Genomic DNA, 21433 nt, shown 5'->3' with positions numbered 1-21433 from the left:
ATTAATCACCATCATCATAAAATTACAACAGTTTTGTTATAAGCCTACACTAAAACCTGGCCTCAGCCTGCTGAATGATCCACAGGTTTGACAATTGAGCAAATTGATACCCAGGAACACAGGGGTCTTCAAACTTTTCTTGCCCAGGAACTGCCGCCCAGGCAAATCGGCAACCCAGGAACCCCTATCATGCAAAAATATCATCAGGTGAATGATAATGGCAAGGAGAAATCAACATTTTAAAATGAATAGGTAGATAGCAGCTGTTTAGCTGGTTAATCAAAGGTTAGCCATGTGTTGGCAAAAATGTATGACCAAGTCAAGAAAGCTTACCAGCAGCCAGTGGTACTTGCCACAACTGGTACTTGCATGTGCTTTAAAAAAAGAAAATAAATGTTTATTTTACCACTTTAAAAAAAAAGATATAGTGTATATTTACTCGGACACCCTGCAGTAACTCTGCGGAGCCCTAAGGGGCCCAGGTTGAAAACCCTGCAGTAACAGACAGAAAGTTTGTAAGATCTTGCAGCATGATAAGTAACACTGAGCAGTAGTGGTGAAAGGAAGTGCTGAGTCTAACAGGATCACTGATCATCAGTAAAACAGGAGCCACATAGCAAATTACCAGCAGTAGACCTCTGGAAGCATCGTTTTTCATCCTTTCCCACCAGAGTCGCGAGACACCGTTTCATGGGAGGGAAAGGAGGAGGAGGGAGGGGAGCGAGAGAGAGGGAGGGTGAGAGGGAAGAAATTGAATGAGGGACAGAGTGAAGAGAGGAGAGGATCCTCCAAAAAAACTAAGCAAGCGAAACTGCAGAGCGAATGCGCACTGCTCGAGCACCGCACTGGTTTCTTTCCCTCCACTACGCATGGCTACGTAGCTCCTTCTCATCTAGTTTTGTATTATAAAGTTCTGTGGCGGATGCAAGGGGGTCTCTGCTCTGAAAGATGGACCGTTTAAAGAGGACGGCGGCGTGCAGGAGAATACCGCTATTTCTTATTATAATGCTCCACGCAACTACGGCACAAGCTGGTAAAGTATCTGTTGGAATCCACCTGCTGATAAATAAAAAGTGATCGTTTAATTGTATGGATTGACAAGGATAGTGGACCCTTTTATTCATTTTCTTTGTTGATAATAGGCTACAGAAGTTCATGTTCGGTTGTCTTGCACTTGCTACCCCATTTCTTTATAGAAAGTTCTGGACACTTCAACAGACACCAAACAAAACTTTATAAGGTGTGAATTTGTTCGCAACTTCGCACTCGGTAATATGTTGCTAGCCGCATAATAATGAAATTATGAAAGGCTCCGTCTGATCTCATTGGATATTTGGCGATGCTGGATTGAATTTGTCCGCTGGGGTGCTCCGGCTCGGGATTAATCTCGAAAGCAGTATTACATGCTTTGTTAAACCACTTAAAATAATGCAACATTTAACTCTTCCCCTCGCTGTATTTTGGCATTTGAAAGTAATTTTTTTATGTAAAACATAATTTTATAAATCAAGAAGTATACATTTTATAAATCAAGCATTATTCATAATTTATAGCCTATTCTCTGCGTCACTGCGCATTGGCGGTGTGTGTGATGGATGGTTCCCTCAGTTTGTCAAATTTCTGTCATTGCATGTTAATCATACTAATTTAGCATCGTTTTGTGTTTGAATATTAATGTGTCCTCTAACCCATGTCCATTCTTGAATGGGGGAGGGGGGGGGGGGGGGGGGTTGGGGAGAGGGGGGGGGGGGGGTTGTCATGTTTGAGTTTGCTCGAGACCAGTGTCGGTTTGCTGTGAAACGGTTTAATGTTGGTTTGAGAAGGAGGTGAATGGCAGAACACTGACGGACCTGAGTAGATTAAAATTCCTGGCATGGAGCTGTTTAAAAGGTGCTCACATAGGCTTCACGAAAAGGAGCTTAGTATGACTATTCATCATAAAAACCTATCTTAGAGCCATTTGCTAATCATTTATTCATTTATAACACATTTTGCTTTCTTTATGACAGTGTTGTTATTGTGTAATTGGTATGGTAAAATGGAGATGGAGCATTTCAGTTTCCCTATTAACCTTTATGTCTAACTTTATTCCTTTGATATTCTAGATCCAGCTCATTAATATATCAGATTTTAATAGGATTAGATACTATGGAGGAAATAAGGTATTATCGAGAATTTGTGTCTTGGGTTTTGACCAGCTGCAAAATTAGTGTATGCACACCCTGATTGGAAGGAGCTGCTTTCTGTTGCTTTTAGTTCTGGAGCCATTACAACATGCCTCCATGTACTACCTACAAAAACAAAGATATGGTGAGACCTTTCGATGTTTATGGCCTGGTGACAGGCTTATGGGCATGCTCACCTGCCACTGCAGATATGAAGCCATTATATAATACTACCAATAAAAACGTCAGATGACAGTTTGAATTGAGAGTCTGAACTCAACTAGATGTCTGCCGGCACCCCACCACACTGGGGCTATTAGGCCTGCAATGAGCAGCAATATAGCTATGCCCTCTGGTAGTGTTTTGAGTGTCTTAGACCCACAGCATTTGACTGTTTCCTTGCAGGTGCTCCATTATAGAGGCTAGACTTTACCGTCAAATGCTTACTTATTTGAGACCCTGTTGTTCATTTTGGTGTCTGTAATGAGAGGTGGTAGAGTGAGTCAGAGAATAATATGGTGGCTTGAATGTGTTGGATCTTTGGGGAATTGTATGGTGTTGCTCTGCTGTGCTGATATGACAGTACAGGATAAGTGATGGTGTTTGATAATGTGTGGACCGGGGAAGTATGAGTGGGAGAATGTTTTCACATGTGCTTGTGTGTGCACTGCATGTGCCTGGGAGAGCATCAAGACTGTACTTTGTAGTCATGTTTGATGACAGGAAGAGAGACATTCTTGCAAACGTCCACAGTTTGTGACTCCTCTGTTCCTCTGTTCCTTCACAGTTTTTCAATCTCTCCTTTCTTTTCTTTTCTTTTCTTTTCTTTTTCTTATGCTGTTCAAAGACACCGGAAAGAGGGGGTTTGTTTTGATTTCATATGCTGCATCTCCTCATCTACATTCTCCTCCCTTCCTGTGTCCCCCCCTGCCTCCCCACGCCTTCCCCGTCCTGGCAGTATGACAGAGGGGAATTCACACGTGCAGTCCCCTCTCTGAATCCTATTTGATCCAGCCGCCTTGCTGATCCTACATCAGACTCCCAGAGGAGAGGACAAGTCATGTTCCTCTTTGATCACGCTACAAATGAGCCTGGGAAAATAGAAACCAATGAAAAAAGAGGACAATTTTAGAAAGAAACTAAAAAGAGGAGAGGAAAGTTTGATGCCGGTTAGTGCTACTGGCATCCGCTGTCACAGGAGTCATGTTCCTAATGGAAAGAATTGAAACATGAAAAAATGCTGAAGTGCTTGTTATTATCTCCACCTGAAACAAGATGTCTCCCCTGGTCTGTTGGTGTGGATCTTGGCTGCCATTTTGCCTTTGTCGGCAAAACTGTTAGGAATAGGAATCCCCTGACATCCAATATGTGTAAATAATATCAAACATCTCATGGCGCCTGTCTCAAATCTATACTAAGCGATAAACATCTGGCTTCCAGAAACAGAACAAGAAGAAGCACTCCTCTGCCAGCTCAGCTACAGGTCTCAATGTTTCAGAGCATCAGACAGCTCATGCCTCTCTTAGAAGAATGGTGATTGAGGCCCTCTCTACACAAAGAGACCCATATGAACAGTCCTCTCTCTCTGTGGTGTCCCCCAGCCTGTCATACAGGCCTTTATTCCAAGTTAAGCCTTATCAGAGCCATACATCATATGTTAACCTCCTAGGGAATCTTGACAGTTAGTTAGCTATCTGACCAAAACCATCTGCAGTCTTATCTTAACAATATACAAGTCAAATTATACTGATGGCCTGGCTGTTTTCACTTGGATACAACGCCCTCTTCAAACGGTCCAGTCAGTGTCCATTACAGTAAGCACTGATACCAGGTAGTAAACTTTAACAGGGTATAATGCAACGTGAACCACAGTAAGTCAGCTTTACAATAGCAAGAAATGCATCAAGTTATCATCAACATCTGAGTGGAGTGAACAAAGAGAAACTGCCTGTACAACAGCGGAGGCTGCTGTGGGGAGTACGGCTCATAATAATGGCTGGAACAGAGTAAATGGAATGGCATCAAACACATGGAAACCATGCATTTGATGTATTTGATACTATTCCACCTACTCCGCTCCAGTCATTACCACGAGCCCATCCTCCCCAATTAAGGTGCCACCAACCTCCTGTGCTGTACAAGTACACATGTGCAATGCATGTAGCATGTTTGTGAAGTGAGGGAGTGGTATGTTTTGGTTGCCAGAGCTCTGGTATTGCACAACATCATACCTCAATGTTTTGATATTTGAGAGAGTGATTGATTGTAAGAATTGACTTGAATTTTTTTATTTGTGTGTGTGGTCTGTGTGCGTGTGTGTGTGTGTGTGTGTGTGTGTGTGCGTGTATGCGAGTGTCTCTCCGTGTGTGTGTGTGTACAGTGGACAGAGAGGGGGTGCGAGCCCCGGGGCAGGTGTTTCCTCTATGGGGCCAGCAGCAGCAGTAGGCCAGTCTGGTCCTCATCTCATGCAGTGAGCAAACACCAGCAGAACAAACTGTGGAGCTAGAAGTATGTCAGGATGACGTGTGAGGAAGGGAGATGTGGAACCAAACTCAAATCTGTCCCGACAACACACACTTTCCACACACACACTCCTCCACACACACATTCACTCACACACACACACTGACCATAAGTCTTGCCACTGAGATTAGCTATTGACCCACATTCACTACTCACAGAGTAATCACTGTTACGAATATGCGAAGGGGTGGCAATGTAGAGACAAAGCCGGCCTGAAGGAGACTCTTATTATAAGTGGGCTTGTACTGTACAGTACAGTATGGACTGAATGCATATCAGTGAAAGAACCGACATGCTCAGATCTGTCAGGCTCACACATGTTCTGTCTGTGTTCCTGAGCTGTTGGAGCATGGAGGAGTGTGTGTGTGTATTGTGTGTGTGTGTTGGAGCATGTAGGAGAGAGGAGAGCTAGGGTTCAGCAGCATAGCAGCAGCAGGCGGAGGATTCCACGTCAGTCTCCCACACAACCAACGGTTTGAATGGCTCCCAAGCAACCCAGTGATAACTCAAAGCAGACCCAGTGCTAGCCCCAGCCCCGCAGCCCAATCAACATGAAGAATTCTTCCAGCACAACACATTCCTCTGTCTCTCCATGTAAACCTTTTAACAACCCCGTCCGCTTGACGGTGGACATATCTGATTCTCCGTTCCTCGGTTCTAGCCTATCTCTCCTCTGTTTGAAAGTGAGTAAAGAGTGGGTTTCACAGACAGACCGATGATAGACAGACAGATGGACAGACAAGGACAGAGCAGCAGATTGAGCAGTCGACATACACTGAGAGGCGGACAACAAACCACAATGTTTATAGTATTGACCTGATTTTATGGCGTGGGTTGTGTGTTATTATGGTTTCATATTGTTACAAAGTGTGTTTTTGTGTGTACTGTGTGTGTATGTGCTCTCTTTGGTTGTTTATTCGTTTGACTGGGTGTGTGTGTGTTCGGCTATAGGCCTATGTGTGTGAGTAGGCCTATGAGTGCTCAATCAAACTAACATTTAGAATATGGTTTAATGTGGATGAATGTGGACATGAGTGTGTGTGGTGGTGTGGGCGCATGTTTCTGGTGTGCCCCTGTTCTTTTGTTCCCCCTCCCCTCTCTTCTCCTCGCCTCAGCACCTCTGCTGTCCACACCAAAGTGACCCATGACCTACAGAGGTCAGAGGTCAGTCTTAGAGTCATTTGATTTAATTCTAGCCCCTCTTGGAGGTTCTGAGAGATGCTGTCAGTGCTGTTCTAGACACTTTCTCCTGACCCTCGTTTCTTCACTTTTACTGCCCATCAATCTGTATTCACTTATTACCAATCACCAACTTTTATGCAGAAACATCACTGAGGACTTTCAATGCAACATGACATGTTAAAAGGATGAAGCAAAGGATGAAAGGATTATGTAGGATTATGAAGGCCTGTGTCCATATACAAAGACTTGACTTACATATGGCTGACATGTGTCGATCTTTAAACATCCGGAAACGTGCGTAATATGCAGATCAAGGCAGAGCGATCTGCATATCTCAAAACATCACACAGAACACCAAATCAGATCTGGATTCAAATGTGTTTTCTGTCAACTACTTGGTGCAATTGAATCAGTGGAATAGTCCCAAAAGTGCAGACCCTGGCCTGTCCATCTGGCACTCCAGGTAGGCCCAATCAAACGCTCAAAGTATTTGAAAGAAAACAAATACTATTTGAACTCTAATGCATATCCCAAAAGATCCCACATTACACCCAAAGCAACTGGAACGGTCTCCTCACCGCAGGGTGTGATGCTCTGGGAAGCATTCTCAGCCAAGTTTGTTTCTGCACTGTAAAAAAAAAGATGTTGCGTTTGCTCAACACAATAGCATTTGAAGTTGAATCAATGTACAATTGTATGTCAACCAGCTGCAATAGGATTGTGAGTTTGCTCAACATGAGCTGAACCAACATACATTCTCAAGTTGAATTATAGGTTCACTCAACTTTGAATTTTAGGTTAAGTGAACATACAATTCAACTTGAGAATTGATTCTACCTTATTTGCATATTTTCCAGTGTGCCTTACCTTTTGATGAATTGTAGTTACCACCAATGTCTGTATTTGTTAGTGACCGGACATGGTTGTTGTATTCAATAGCTTTCAGTCCTGTAGCCTTCACCAAGTGTCTAAGTGAATATGTTATCTTTAAAATTAAACTCTACATTATATACACTACATGACCAAAAATTCATCCCAAAGGTGTTCGATGGGGTTCAGGTCAGGGCTCTGTGCAGGCCAGTCAAGTTCTTCCACACCAATCTTGACAAACCATTTCTGTATGGACCTCGCTTTGTGCACGGGGGCATTGTCATGTAGAAAAAGAAAAGGGCCTTCCCCAAACTGTTGCCACAAAGTTGGAAGCACAGAATCATCTAGAATGTAATTGTATGCTGTAGCGTTAAGATTTCACTTCACTGGAACTAAGGGGCCTAGCCTGAACCATGAAAAACAGCCCCAGACCATTATTCCTCCTCCACCAAACTTTACAGTTGGCATTATGCATTGGGGCAGGTAGTGTTCTCCTGGCATCAGCCAAACCCAGATTCGTCCGTCCGGACTGCCAGATGGTGAAGCGTGATTCATCACTCCAGAGAACGCGTTTCCACTGCTCCAGAGTCCAATGGCGGCGAGCTTTACACCACTCCAGCCGACGCTTGGCATTGCGCATGGTGATCTTAGGCTTGTGTGCGGCTGCTCGGCCATGGAAACCCATTTCATGAAGCTCCCGACTAACAGTTCTTGTGCTGATGTTGCTTCCAGATGCAGTTTGGAACTCGGTAGTGAGTGTTGCAAGCGAGGACAGATTATTTTTACACGCTACACGCTTCAGCACTCGGCGATCCCGTTCTGTGAGCTTGTGTGGCCTACTTCGCGGCTGAGCCGTTGTTGCTCCTAGATGTTTCCACTTCACAATAACAGCACTTACAGTTGAGCGGGACAGCTCTATCAGGGCAGAAATTTTACGAACTGACTTGTTGGAAAGGTGGCATCCAATGATGGTGCCACGTTGAAAGTCACTGAGCTCTTCAGTAAGGCCATTCTACTGCCAATGTCTATGGAGATTGTGTGGCTGTGTACTCGATTTTATACACTTGTCAGCAACGGGTGTGGTTGAAATAGCCAAATCCACTAATTTGAAGGGGTGTCCACATATTTTTGTATATATAGTGTATATCATAAGGCCTTCCTTTGAGGGCGTAGTTACACCCAGGGGTGAAAGTAAGGCGGTACGGTCCGGTACGGCGTCCCGGATAAATAAATATTGGGGGTACGCTGTACCGGTAAAACGTGAGCCTATCACAATAATTAACACGAAATGCCAAGAAAATATAGACTATTACACCATTATTTAACATTACCGTCCCGTCTAGCTCAGTTGTGTAGCTCAGTTGGTAGAGTATGGCGTTTGCAACGCCAGGGTTGTGGGTTCAATTCCCACGGGGGGCCAGTATGAAAAAGTATGAAAATGTATGTACTCGCTAACTGTAAGTCGCTCTGGATAAGAGCGTCTGCTAAATGACTAAAATGTTTTTAAAAATGTCAGCCGCATGAAAAATGAGCGAATTGACTTGAAACCCGGTGGTTTACGCTCCAAATTGTGTTGTGGCGGAGATGAGTGGCCTATACCGCGACCCTAGCGGAGAGCAGTGGATGCAATTCAGGTTACAAGTTTAGGCCTAATGACAATCTCAGAATGTCATTACAATTCACGTTTAGGTGTTTTATAACAGATGTCTCTTTCCATTCATGAAATTGCAGGTGCGCAGTGCACTGTTTGGATACTGGAATTATTTTGTGAGTGAACGAACGTGCACGGGTAGCCTACATGAGCGTTTGTCTTATGTGATTGTTTGACAATCAGATGAAAACATCATGACGGGTTGTGTTTATGCCACATTAAAAGGTCATTAACCTTTTAAAAGTTATATGACCAATCTTTACTAGGCCTACTAGGTCCACAGAGATCATATGGAATTAATAGGGATTCTATATGTAATTCTATGATTACTATAAAACTTTTTTTTTTATAGGGAGCACACATGGGGAATCCTGTACCAGTAAGAAATGAAATCTTACTTTCACCCCTGGTTACACCCTAACACAGTAGTCTGAAACTCCTGGTTTACAGGCCTCATCAAGCCTGCAAGTGAGGATATCCAACAATTTGAACTTTTATCTCCCCCGCAACCTACATTGAGAATGACTGCCGGGGTAGGGAAGATTGATTATTGAGACTACCTAAATCATATAAACTGGAACAGCTATCTCAGTAGCAGGTGCAATAAGTCCAACTACTAACAGATTGGATTTGTTTAGAAAAAGGTATGTTATTTATGTTTGTGTAGAATACGATTAATCAACAAATCAATGTACATGCAAAAACACAGGTATTGAAACAAACAATTCTGAAAATAAACCTACAATAGAGCATGCTGAGAAATATGAAAATAATGGGTGTGGTTTTGAGCAAACATGAATTAGTTATTTTACTCAACAAGCTTGTTTAAATTCAGCTCACTTCGAGCAGAATTTGTTGAGTAAACAAACTTTAACACATTAGCTCAAATTCTTGACCTTTTGAAGTCCACTCAACTCACACAATAACGCTGATAAAGCAATTGGTTAAATTGGCTTTTTTACAGTGTGGCCCTGATGCTCAGATGGAGAAATCCCCTGTTCACAGGCGTGATTGTGTTTGAACAATGTTGGTATTGTCCTTTTTCAGGAGTGGAGGTGGTGTGTGACTCATATCAGAGGGGAAGGAATGTCTTCAGAGAAGAGGTTGAATAGAGACCACGCTGATTACATGAATGTTCATGCATGATAGAGGTGGTGATGCTCAGTTGTATGCAGAGAAAGAGAGCGTGAAAGAGAGGGAGAAAGAGAGAGAGAGAGTTTTAGGAGCATACTATGGGAATGTCTTCAGAAAAGCGGTCGAGGACAGAGAACAAATGATGTCCATGTGTGATAGAGCTGAGATAGTGGCCAATCCTCCTGCCTGCAGGACATATATGAAAGGTGTTTAGAACATGTAGTATAGTACTGTCACACTATTGTTTTGTAACATTAGCAGTGGACAGAGGGAGCTCTGTGAGGGAGGGAGTTAGTGGGGCCTACTGAGGCCTGTTCTGTCTGTCAGCCAGGGCCGAGGAGAGGGGAACTAGAAAGGACAGTACTAACTGCCGTAGGGAAGACATGTTGTTCTCAGACACACACAGGCTGAGTGATTCATGGTCTTAGAGAGGAGGGGAACAGCAGGGAGGACCAGAAGAGGAGACACAGAGACGGGAGGAAGAAGACTCAAATGTCACATGTGGGATGTGTGCTGTACACTCAGTGCCATGCTCGCTAGATGAGTGCTGGAATTTGGTGAGAGTGGAAAATATGTACAGTATGGTTGAACTCTGACCTTATGTGGCATTGGAAAACATCTTGTTCTAACAAAGCACTCCTTTATCTCTATTTCTGCATGGCCAGAACCACATATACAGTATAATTCACATCACTAGATGTGGTATATGTATCACTGACTCAGTCTAAACTAGGGAGATAAAATCAACTCTACAAACATGTAATGACACCAACAGGTAAGGTGAGGTAAGGATTATTAGGAGGTCTAATGAGATTCAGACAGGTGATGCTGGCGGAGGAAGAATCGCTGTAGGACAGACATGTAGATTTGAATAGAAATGTGTTGGCATATGACAGACAGACAGAGCCAGTTCTGAGGAGTCAATCACTGTTGATGTTGGGGCGGCTCCAGACCTCACATGGCGTCCCGCCAACTGCTCTGCTCGCCCAGGGGTGCTTTACGACGCCAGGCCAGGGGAGAGGAGAGGAGGAGCAGGAACATTCCCCAGGCCTGTGTAAATGCCCCCATGGAGCTACTGTTGCTGCTGTACTGTGGGAACAATGGTGGCTCTGGGACAGTAGGGTAGGAGGCAGGGAGGGGTAGGGTGGGGGGGTGAGAGGTTAACACTCAGCCGTCCGTCTGTGTCACTGCTGTGTTTGATTTGCCTCTGTCTGTTTCTGGTCGTTGGGATGTTTTGGCCCTTTTATCCCCTCCCTGATGAATTCCTTCCTTCTTGTTCCCAGAATGATAGAGATAATCTGGTCTCTGTATTCTCTCGGCGTCTCTATCAGCTATTAAGTCCATCTCTTGCATTTGTAATGATTGCCGTCCAAAATAGTTGGGATGTTTTATATAAATTTGAATATTTCTGAGTCTTGTCTTTGGCTTTAGTGTTGTTCTTTGTGAAACAAAGTTCTGTGGAGTATCTCTCTCTCTCTCTCTGTGTGTGTGTGTGTGTGTGTGTTTGACACGTCATTGTGAAGATTGTTTCTTTCAGAAGAGGAATTTCTCATTGTTTTCCCACATGGCGTTGCACGTTTGGACTGCTGTCTGAGGTCAAAGGTCAGATAGAAGGCTCTCTGTACATTAGTCATGTGGATGTTATGTTTGGTTATGTATGCTGTGTTATGATATACATTAGTTATGCTTTACATAATATTTCCATGGGTTTACGAATACCATGTTCAGACATTACTACTCTTCAGATTTATCATCATTCATATCCTCTCGGGTAATCAAGTAAGTGTGTTGTTCTGGTGCTGTGATTAGACTGGATAGTTTGGATTAGAGAGCCCAGGGGATTGAAGAATTTGGCCTAGAGAGCCCAGGGATTTGATAGTGGGCAATTCCACGTTGTACTGTACTCTACTGTGCTCTACTCACTGTACTGTACTGTACTGTACTGTGCTATCCAAACATACTTCTATGATAGGTTCAGATTTGGTCCAGTCTGGTCCGGCTGTGGACGTTAACATCAAGGCCAGGGTGGACTGACTAAATTTCAACTACCTTTCAACGTCCATGTACGTCTGGTGTCGGTCTGTGCTCAGTGGGTGAGGATGCTGGTTACAGTAAATAGAAAGAGAGGGGGCTCATGGGTAGGTGTCAGTAAGAGCTGGTAGAGTTGACATTAACTGCAGAGTGAGTGAGAGAGGCAGAGAGCGAGAGAGAGAAAGAGAGAGAGAGAGGGAGGAGAGAGAGAGAGGCAGAGAGCGAGAGAGAGAGAGAGAGAGAGAGAGAGAGGGAGGGTTGTCTAGACTCAGACTGTTTTAACACTCTTGGTTTGACCACCAGACAACAAAGAAAACAGTTATGAGCTGAACATAACAGTATGTCAGTGGAAGGGAGGACAGTAGCAGGTGACCCAACTGTTGTTTGTGACTATTATGATTTTCCATTTTAGTTGCAGTAATTCTGTTACTGATTTTTTGGTAATTCCGTTACCATTTGTTAACAGAATTATGAGTTTTAGTCACTTAATAATTCATAAACAAAATTGATATCAGTAAAATCAGTAAACTTAGAGAATACAAACAATTTATCCAAAACTAAATATTGATATTAGTTGGCAGTGGTCTTTACGGCAACATTCTTTTTGTTTTAATGTATTTCTAATACATTTTAAGACTTTTTTGCTAGATGTTTTCTATGGTCCCTTTTCCATCTGTTTGACCAGAAATCAAAGTCATTACTTATGGCTAATTTTTAGGATGGAAAATGGTTGAAAAAAATATCTATGCCTTCATTTCCCCAAAATATAGACTATTAGCTTTCATTTGACACCCAATTTGATATGCTCCTATGAACTTCACATGTTGGTGCTCATGTGTCCTTTTCGATGGAAATGCTCAGTTTGGACAAGAGAGCCTTGAGGATTGGATAGTTTGGACAAGAGAGCCCAGGGGATTGAAGAATTTGGACTAGAGAGCCTTTGGGATTGGATAGTTTGGACAAGAGAGCCCAGGGGATTGAAGAATTTGGACTAAAGAGCCTTTGGGATTGGTAGTTTGGACTAGACTGAGTGATTGAGTTAGTGTTGTATTGTGTCTAGTTGTCAGGTGTTTTGAGTCTGTCTGTAACACAGCACTCCAAAGGCCTGTCGTAATTAGAGCCATGCTGCAGCAGATTAAAGTTCTGGCTGTTCCAAACATCGTTGCCTTATGACCTGTGTGTGTGTGTGTGTGTGTGTGTTTATGTGTTTGTGTGTGTGTGTGTGTTTATGTGTTTGTGTGTGTGTGTGTGTGCACCGTGTATGCGCGCCGTGTGTGTGTGTGACCAGCTTGACCTGATAAATTATTCACTGACATTTACTTCTTGGTTCATAGCAAGGCAATTAGGCTGGATTTGAAAATACATCATAAATGTCTGTGTGTGGGCGAGGGCAGGCGAGGACTGTGGGAATGAGTATTAGCATGAGTAAGTCTGTAAGGCTGTCACAGTGTGCGTAAGCTCGGACAGTTGTGTTTGTTAGGAGCAAGCAGTAACTCCTGTAATTAAATCATTTATAGGGATTGTGTATGCCTCCCATATCAAAGTAGAATTTAAGCTGCTCTGTTTTAAGGACCTTTAAATCAGTACCTGATGTTTTCCATTGTGTTCAGACTCAGTCTGGCTTTAATTTACAGCTTAACCTATTTACAGTGCAGCCTGTTACCATGCCATGGGTGCTCTGTGGGTGAGATCTGAGCTGCTGCGAATAAAAGGCCTCTGCTATGCAAATAAATAATGCCATAAAAGCTAACAGGGTGTTTTTCTGCAAGCAGCGAGTGGGCACTAGTTACACTCTCACCACATGTTTAATTAACAGAGAGAAGAAAAGTAGAACATGTAGCGTGGGGAGATGAGGAGAGAGAGGTACGGGGGTCAATTTCAATTTAGGATCCTCATTTTAAATGGCTGGAATGCTAAATTCTGCATTGCCGGTCTCCCCATAAACTGTGTGTGTCTGTGTCTGTGTTAGGGTTGGAAATTGCCATGGACCTATCAAAATGATATTATCACGATACTTAGGTATCGATACAATGTATTGCGATTCTCACGACTCTATATGTATTGCGATTGGATACTGCGATGTTATTGTGATTTGGTGTTCCAAACATATTGCTCACTATATGTCTGCTGCGGAGAGACAAGAGAGAGAATGAGAAAATGAGTTTTGATCAGTCAGGGAAATAAAAGTGCTGAGAACATGTTGGCTCACTATTTAAAAAGAAGATGGAGAACAAGCTATAGGATGAAAAATACTGGAGTTTTGGCGCAGGTACAGCCAGCTGACGAGCGCTACCTAGCAAAACTAAAATAAATTACTAATTGAAACTTGGAGTCAAAGTATTGATATAATATCGTCCAAAATAATAGCGCGATATGTAACTGTATCCATTTTCCCCCCATCAGTAGTCTGTCTGTGTGTGATGTCCTTAAACAGTCTCCCATAAAGCAGCTGGTTGGAGCCTTATTGCGCACAGCTCAGATCAGACTCATCCTCGTGACAACACATTATACACAGAAAATATCATAATGGTCAAACACAACTAACCAGCCAACTGTAAATAAACTACAGACATGTTTTAATTATCATCAAGGGGTGAACATACAGCAGTGTGAACTCGTACATACTCCTACATCTTTTATTCCCATGTTACTTCTGAAAGATAGCACATGCCAGTGAAACGTTGTGAATGCGAGAGATGGTGAGAGAGGTGTCTTGCTGTGGGATGCTGGCTCTAGGCAGGTGTCAGCTGTCAGGTGTGACCCAGTGTGTAGTGTACCGCAGAATTATACAGTAGGCGGAGTCATGGCTGGATCCCATAATAATAGCCACGGAACAGAAGGCCACCTGCAGGACTGCTGCTTTCAGCACTGAGTGGGCCTGTCTCTGTCTCCTCTAATCCCACCGCCACCACACACACACACACACACACACACACACACACACACACACACACACACACACACACACACACACACACACACACACACACACACACACACACACACACACACACACACACACACACACACACACACACACACACACACACACACACACACACACACACACACACACACACACACACACACAGGTTCCCACCAGCTCCCCCAAACTGGCAGTTCTCTCTGCTGCAAAGAACACAGCCTACTACCACTAAGTGTAGCCAGACAGCCAAATATCATATCGGTGACTGTACTGGTCGAAAACAACACACTTACAGCTGCTGTGAGACTCCTACGGTCCAAAATGATGATGATTTTGTTTTTCCTTCAAATGTCTGAGTATCATTAGCGGAACTGAACAGAAATTTGGACACATAGCTTATAAAAATCTGTTCGCTTGGCTATAGTTTCAGTACAAGGTGTGAAGACATATTTCTCATATGAAGTATGTGTTATTGTATCACTGTGTACTGACGTGTCTACTTCTCTCTCATGTGCAGCTGATCCCATCGATGTGCTGCGGGTGCTGGAGCTGTCGGACCACATGGAGGGGGTGTCCATGGAGGCTGGCCTCTGCACCAGCAGGAAGGACATGGAGGAGACAGACATGGCCTACAGGATAGACAAGAAGATCCAGCTCAGTGCACCCACCAAACAGCTCTTCCCAGGTAACAACAATCTATAGAGATATGTAATGTAGTACACATCCAATGTGTCTGAGTCATGGTGTATGTGTGGTAATTGCAGTGAATCCTAAGCTTCACTATAACACAACTGACCTGACTTTGCTCTCCCTCTTCTCCATGGGCTTAGGTCTTAGGGTGTAGTAGCACAGGCCATTATTATTATTCATTGAAGTTCAGATGTGTGATATTGTTATTTTGGGAGGGGCAGTGGGTCTTGCCAGAGTAGGAGTCCCCACGGTGGTGTGTTGCTACCTACTGTGTTCTCCACTGTATGACTGACTGTATGACTGACTGTATGACTGACTGCATGACTGACTGCATGACTGACTGTATGACTGACTGTAGGACTGACTGTATGACTGACTGTATGACTGACTGCATGACTGACTGTATGACTGACTGCATGACTGACTGTATGACTGACTGCATGACTGACTGTATGACTGACTGTATGACTGACTGTATGACTGACTGCATGACTGACTTTATGACTGACTGCATGACTGACTGCATGACTGACTGCATGACTGACTGTATGACTGACTGTATGACTGACTGTATGACTGACTGCATGACTGACTGTATGACTGACTGTATGACTGACTGAATGACAGACTGCATGACTGACTGTATGACTGACTGCATGACTGACTGCATGGGCTCCCGAGTGGCGCAGCGGTCTAAGGCACTGCATCTCAGTGCTTGAGGCGTCACTACAGACCCCCTGGTTTGATTCCAGGCTGTATCACAACCGGCCGTGATTGGGAGTCCCATAGGGCGGCGCACAATTGGCCCAGCGTCGTCCGGGTTTGGCCGGTGTAGGCCGTCATTGTAAATAAGAATTTGTTCTTAACTGACTTGCCTAGTAAAATTAAAAGCATGACTGACTTGACATTTTTTTCATTGGATACAGATATTGCATAATGTATTTTTACATAAAAACAGTGACAGCAGTAACATTATGTAACACATCAGAGGACAACAGAGTAGAAAAGGTCAACCATATCATCCACAACAATTGTTCCTCCTCCCCTCCCCCAGACTCGCCGTTCCCTGTGGACTTCTCCCTGATGACAACAGTGAGGGCAAAGAAGGACTCCCAGTTCTTCCTGTTGTCTGTGTATGATGAGCAGGGTGTACAGCAGCTGGGGCTGGAGGTGGGCCGCTCGCCTGTCTTCCTGTACGAAGACCACCAGGGACAGCCCTCCCCGGAGCTCTACCCTATCTTCAAGAAGATCAACCTGGCTGATGGAAAGTGGGTACTAGTCCTGGCCTGATGTCCTTGGCTCTTGACTGGGACGACTTCTCAAAACCCGAACCCTATAGCCCCTGATTTATGATTGACACACATTGACATTATTAGACCCAATATGGTGGGTGAGATTCACCTGCATCATGTCATTTGGTTGGCCATTGGGTATCACCGTAACATATCATCCCCTATCATGTGACCCTACCTGACCCAAAATATAGTTTCCTCAGTATGTGATCTCACTTGGCCCTACTTGACTGTGGCACACACAGCTCACACAATGTGCTTGACCCTAAGTGACCCGGAGCCATAGAGGAAAAACATAGATCACCTTAGTACCATAGAGTTCTTGGCTCACAATACAAGGTCAATGGCTTGACTTGACCCTGTAAAATACCACAGTGTGATTCAATGCATTTGACCTTAGAAAACCCTTCCTCAGCATACTGCATACAGGTGGTGCCTCCTTTTAACTGAACCCAACTTGCCTTGCGGGGAAAAGATACATTCAACCTGACACTTCATATTGCTACACCTGCAGTATAAATATATCACTACTAACCCAACTCTACCTCTCTGTCTGTCCAGGTGGCACAGAATAGCCTACAGTGTGGAGGGCAAGTCAGTCACCCTGTACCTGGACTGTGAGAAGGTGCAGACTCTGAAGTTACTGCGAGGGGACAACCCCCTGGTCAGTACAGAGGGGGTGACCGTGTTTGGAACACGACTACTGGACGAGGAGGTGTTTGAGGTAGGACACCACTGGTTAATTCTGGTATTGGATCTGAGGAACATCAACATTAATTGTTGGAACTTGTTTTAACTGGATTCTTGGCATGTTAATGTAATATTCACTCACTCATCTTCGCTCGCTCCTCGGAGCATAGCGCCTCGACAAATGGATCTCCATGCCGTCTTATTCTAGGCCAGGTCCCAGGCTGATGTGGTGTTGAGTCCCAGGTTGTGTATGTCATCCTCCAACTGGTCAGACTACCTGGTTCTCGGTCTTCCTCTTGGGCGTGGCCAGTTGGGGGATGGTTCCTTGAGGATAAGGGCAGGCTCCAGAGGTGGGTTTGATCTGACCAGGTGACCGAACAGTCGGAGTCAGGAGGCTCTGACCAGGGAGGAGACGGGGTTGGTCCATTATTTGACGTATTGTGGTCGCGCCATGTGATGCCCAGTATGCGGCAGAGGCACTTGGAGTCAAAGGCATCCAGATGACGTGTGAGGTCCAGGGTGAGGGTCCATGATGTGTGAGGTCCAGGGTGAGGGTCCATGATGTGTGAGGTCCAGGGTGAGGGTCCATGATGTGCGAGGTCCAGGGTGAGGGTCCATTATGTGTGAGGTCCAGGGTGAGGGTCCATGATGTGCGAGGTCCAGGGTGAGGGTCCATGATGTTTGAAGTCCAGGGTGAGGGTCCATGATGTTTGAGGTCCAGGGTGAGGGTCCATGACTCTGATCCGTACAGGATGGAAATGACCAGGCTATTGTATATGCTACGTTTTCATTTCAGAGAGAGTTGTTTCCAGATTATGTTTAGGCTGGCCATGGTTGAGGCTGCCCAGCCGATGCGAAGGTGGATGTCGGCGTTGCTCCTGCAGTCAGTCGTTTATGTGCTACCAAGGTAGCAGAATTTAGGAACAACGCCGACATGGTGGATGTTCACAACAGGGCTGGTTGGAGGTAGATCGAAGTCGCTGAAGGACTGGATCTTAGTTTTGTCCCAGCTGATCATGAGGCCGGATGGGTGGGTCTCCTAATTCATGATCTCAAGGGCAAGGTGTATGATGTCCAAGAGCTCGGCCAGGATTGCCATGTCGTCCCCATAGTCCAGGTCAGTGAAGCTTCGGGTGACAGTCCTTCCCATTACAAAGCTGTGTTAAAGATGGTAGGTGCCAGAACACAGCCCTGTCTAATGCCACTGTTGATATTAAAGGTGGGGGAGGTTTGGCCGTTGACCCGAACACAAGAGATGTGAAGTGTTCCTGTATAGCAGGGACAGCAGACCGGTCAGCTTCCTTGAAACGCCTAGGATCCTAAGGATCTTCCAGAGGGCTTCCCTGTCCACGCTGTCAAACGCCTGCTTTAGGTCAATGTAGGTAACGTATAGTGGTTTCCTGAACTCTCTTTTCTGCAAGAAGTCTGAGGTAGAAGACCCGGTCGGTAGGGGAGCGACCGATGGTAAATCCGCTTCGTTCACGGCACTGTTGTTGCAGAAGTAGGGGGCGTATGCATTTGAGGAGTATATGGGCGAGTGCTTTTCCTCAAACGCTGAGGAGTGTGATGCCTCTGTAGTTGCTGCACTGGTCCTTGGGACCCTTCTTCCTGAAAGGTAGAATGAGTCTTTGGGGGATTGTCATGTGGTGAATAGGTGACTACGGTGGGCCCCCCAGAAGTTCTGGGGGGATATTGTCAGCACCTGCTGCTCGGCCTAGCTTCAGTTTCCCTAGGGCCTCCTCAATCTCTGCCTCTGAGGGGGGCTCTGACATGATGGTGGAGTCTTCCACTGAGGAGGAGGCGAGCTCATTTAGGATTGGAGAGGGAGGTGGAGGAGGGCGGTTAAGGAGTGTGGAGAAGTGTTCAATCCAGCGCACGAGTTGCTGTTCTGGGGTCTCTAACTCAGACCCATTGAGCGCCTTTACTGACGCCGTGGGGGGGGTGTAGTCTTCCCAGTGAGAGTCCGGAGGGTTTTGTAAAAGGCTCCATGGTTGCCTACCTTAGAGGCAGCCTTGGCTTCATCAGCAAGGGTGTCATGCCACTTCTGTTCTTCCCTTATTCTTATCTCGTAGGTCAAGACGGTCCAGGGTCAAGTCATCATGGTCCGTCCGAGTAGAATTACGTTTTTGTGAAGGTTTCATGGCAATGCTTTTTTCCGTGGCGGGCCACTAGCCCAACACACAACCTCTCCATGAATTTATATACCGCCCTGCGAGGGCGGGCGGTGCAGGTGCTATTAGCCGGCAGTGGCTCTTCAGTAGCTTGCTCTGGTTGTGGTATCAAAAACTGGAGTCATCTACACCAGTGGTTCCCAACCTTTTACGGTTACTGTACTACCAACTGAATTTTGCTCTGCCCGGATTACCCCTGAAGTACCCCCTCATGTGCATTTTACCATTAAGTCTGTGGTCTCATGAGTCTTCTCAAGTACCCCTGTGGATAGGCCATGTACCCCCAGAGGTCCTAGTACCCCTGGTTGGGAACCACTGATCTACACTGAGTGTACAAAATATTAGGAACACCTGCTCTTTCCATGACATAGACTGACCAGGTGAATCCAGGTGAAAGCTATGATCCCTTATTGATGTCACTTGTTAAATCCACTTCAATCAGTGTAGATGAAGGGGAGGAGACAGGTTAAATAATGATTTTTAAACCTTGAGATATTTGAGACATGGATTGTGTATGCATGCCATTCAGAGGGTGAATAGGCAAGACAAAAGATTTAAGCGCCTTTGAACTGGGGGTATGGTAGTAGGTGCCAGGCGCACCGGTTTGAGTGTGTCAAGAACTGCAACGCTGCTGAGTTTTTCACGCTCAACAGTTTCCCGTGTGTATCAAGAATAGTCTACCACCCAAAGGACATCAAGCCAACTTGACACAACTGTGGGAAGCATTGAAGTCAACATGGGCCACCTTGTAGAGTTAATGCCCCGACGAATTGAGGCTGTTCTGATGGAAAAAGGGGGTGCAACTCAATATTAGGAAGGTGTTCCTGATGTTTTGTACACTCAGTGTATATGAGTCGTCACATGGAGAATACTGCGAGGAGGTTAGCACTCTAACTTAAACCCTAATGCAATATACCTACTATAAATTATTTTATTGAGGCGTGAATGAGATGCTCTAAAGCCACATGCTCTGCTCTGGCCCCATAATTTCTATTGTGATCAAATACCAGGAAATGACACTCAACATTTGTATTTGTATGAGTGAGTTTGGATGTTTTGGAGAGTGTGTGATGTTAGATGTGTTGACATTTGAACGGACAGCTTTATATTTTGACGTTTCACAGTGTGTGTGAGTGTGAATATGTGTCAGTGAATGTATGAGTGTTATTCATGCCTGCTGATTGGGAGGATTGATCTTGTTGGAAGAGGAATTTCCCAGTCATCAGTGTTTATCCCTACGGCGACACCGTCAGGGCTGCTGTCCTCATCATTATCCCTGAGTAGCTGGGGAGGGCAAAGGTCACATATTTAATGATGGCTGGGGTTGTTTGAGCTTGGTGAAAGTGTTTGGTGAACTGACAATGTCATTATGGAACCGTAAAATTGAAATGGACACTGAACAGTGAGTTATGATGTGTAGGTAAATATGATAATAATATAAAGCGTGTGCGTTTGTGTGTGCGTGTGTGTGTGCGTCTGGGTGTGTGTGCCGTACATGTGTGCTTACAAATCACACAATAAAAAGATAAATGAATTCCAAGTAAAGCTCATATTCTTTTATTTTCATTTCCCTGACCCTGTTCCATAAGTCATTCTCAATGTCTCTCCCAGGATAGTGTGCAGGCCTAGTCCATTGTCATTCCAATGCAGCTCCACTCTTAATTCAGTAGCCTCCAGCATAAAGAGAGCAGAGCAGAGAAGCAGTCCCTTCTCTCCTCATGTCCGCAGGCCCTGAGACACAGAGGGGGAGAGTAGGAGGGGGTCACAGAGCACACCCCCTCCCATCTCTCAGGCCCCTCAGGGTACCATCCCAACCTTGCGCCCCCCCTTTGCATACTTGAGACATTGGAAAAGTACAGAGGAAGGGTTATTATCTGTCCCTAATGGATTAATGTACATTCACTTCAGTCCTCTCAGCTTTCAGCCTCTCAGAACCAGATGTCCCCTGATGTTGTCACGTAGACAATAATTATACAATCTCCCCCTAATGGCTTAACTTTACCTCAACTGCTTCTCCTACTCCATAAGTCAAACTTAATAGCCTCCCATGCCATTAGGTCCCTCCTCCATCTCTTACTTTAACAGACACTCCTCTATCTCCCAAATAA

At 44.9% G+C, this 21433-nt stretch overlaps 1 protein-coding gene across 1 annotated transcript in view; it reads left to right on the top strand.

Annotated features, from left to right (window-relative positions):
* The first annotated feature begins 815 nt into the window (after positions 1–815).
* The window catches only part of LOC311103898 (uncharacterized protein), a 72069-nt gene continuing 51451 nt past the window's right edge, over positions 816–21433 (top strand). Inside the window, exons 1-4 of the mRNA XM_084145527.1 lie at positions 816–1033; positions 15000–15167; positions 16227–16440; positions 17026–17188. Of these exons, the coding sequence (XP_084001653.1) occupies positions 949–1033; positions 15000–15167; positions 16227–16440; positions 17026–17188 (630 nt within the window). The 5' untranslated portion in view covers positions 816–948. The remainder of the gene's footprint in view (positions 1034–14999; positions 15168–16226; positions 16441–17025; positions 17189–21433) is intronic.

The sequence above is a fragment of the Coregonus lavaretus genome (assembly GCF_964263955.1).
Source record: "Coregonus lavaretus genome assembly, chromosome: 28".
In the NCBI taxonomy this organism is placed as follows: Eukaryota; Metazoa; Chordata; class Actinopteri; order Salmoniformes; family Salmonidae; genus Coregonus; species Coregonus lavaretus.
Note: the sequence above shows the minus strand (reverse complement) of the source record. Positions and strands in the feature narration are given on the sequence as shown.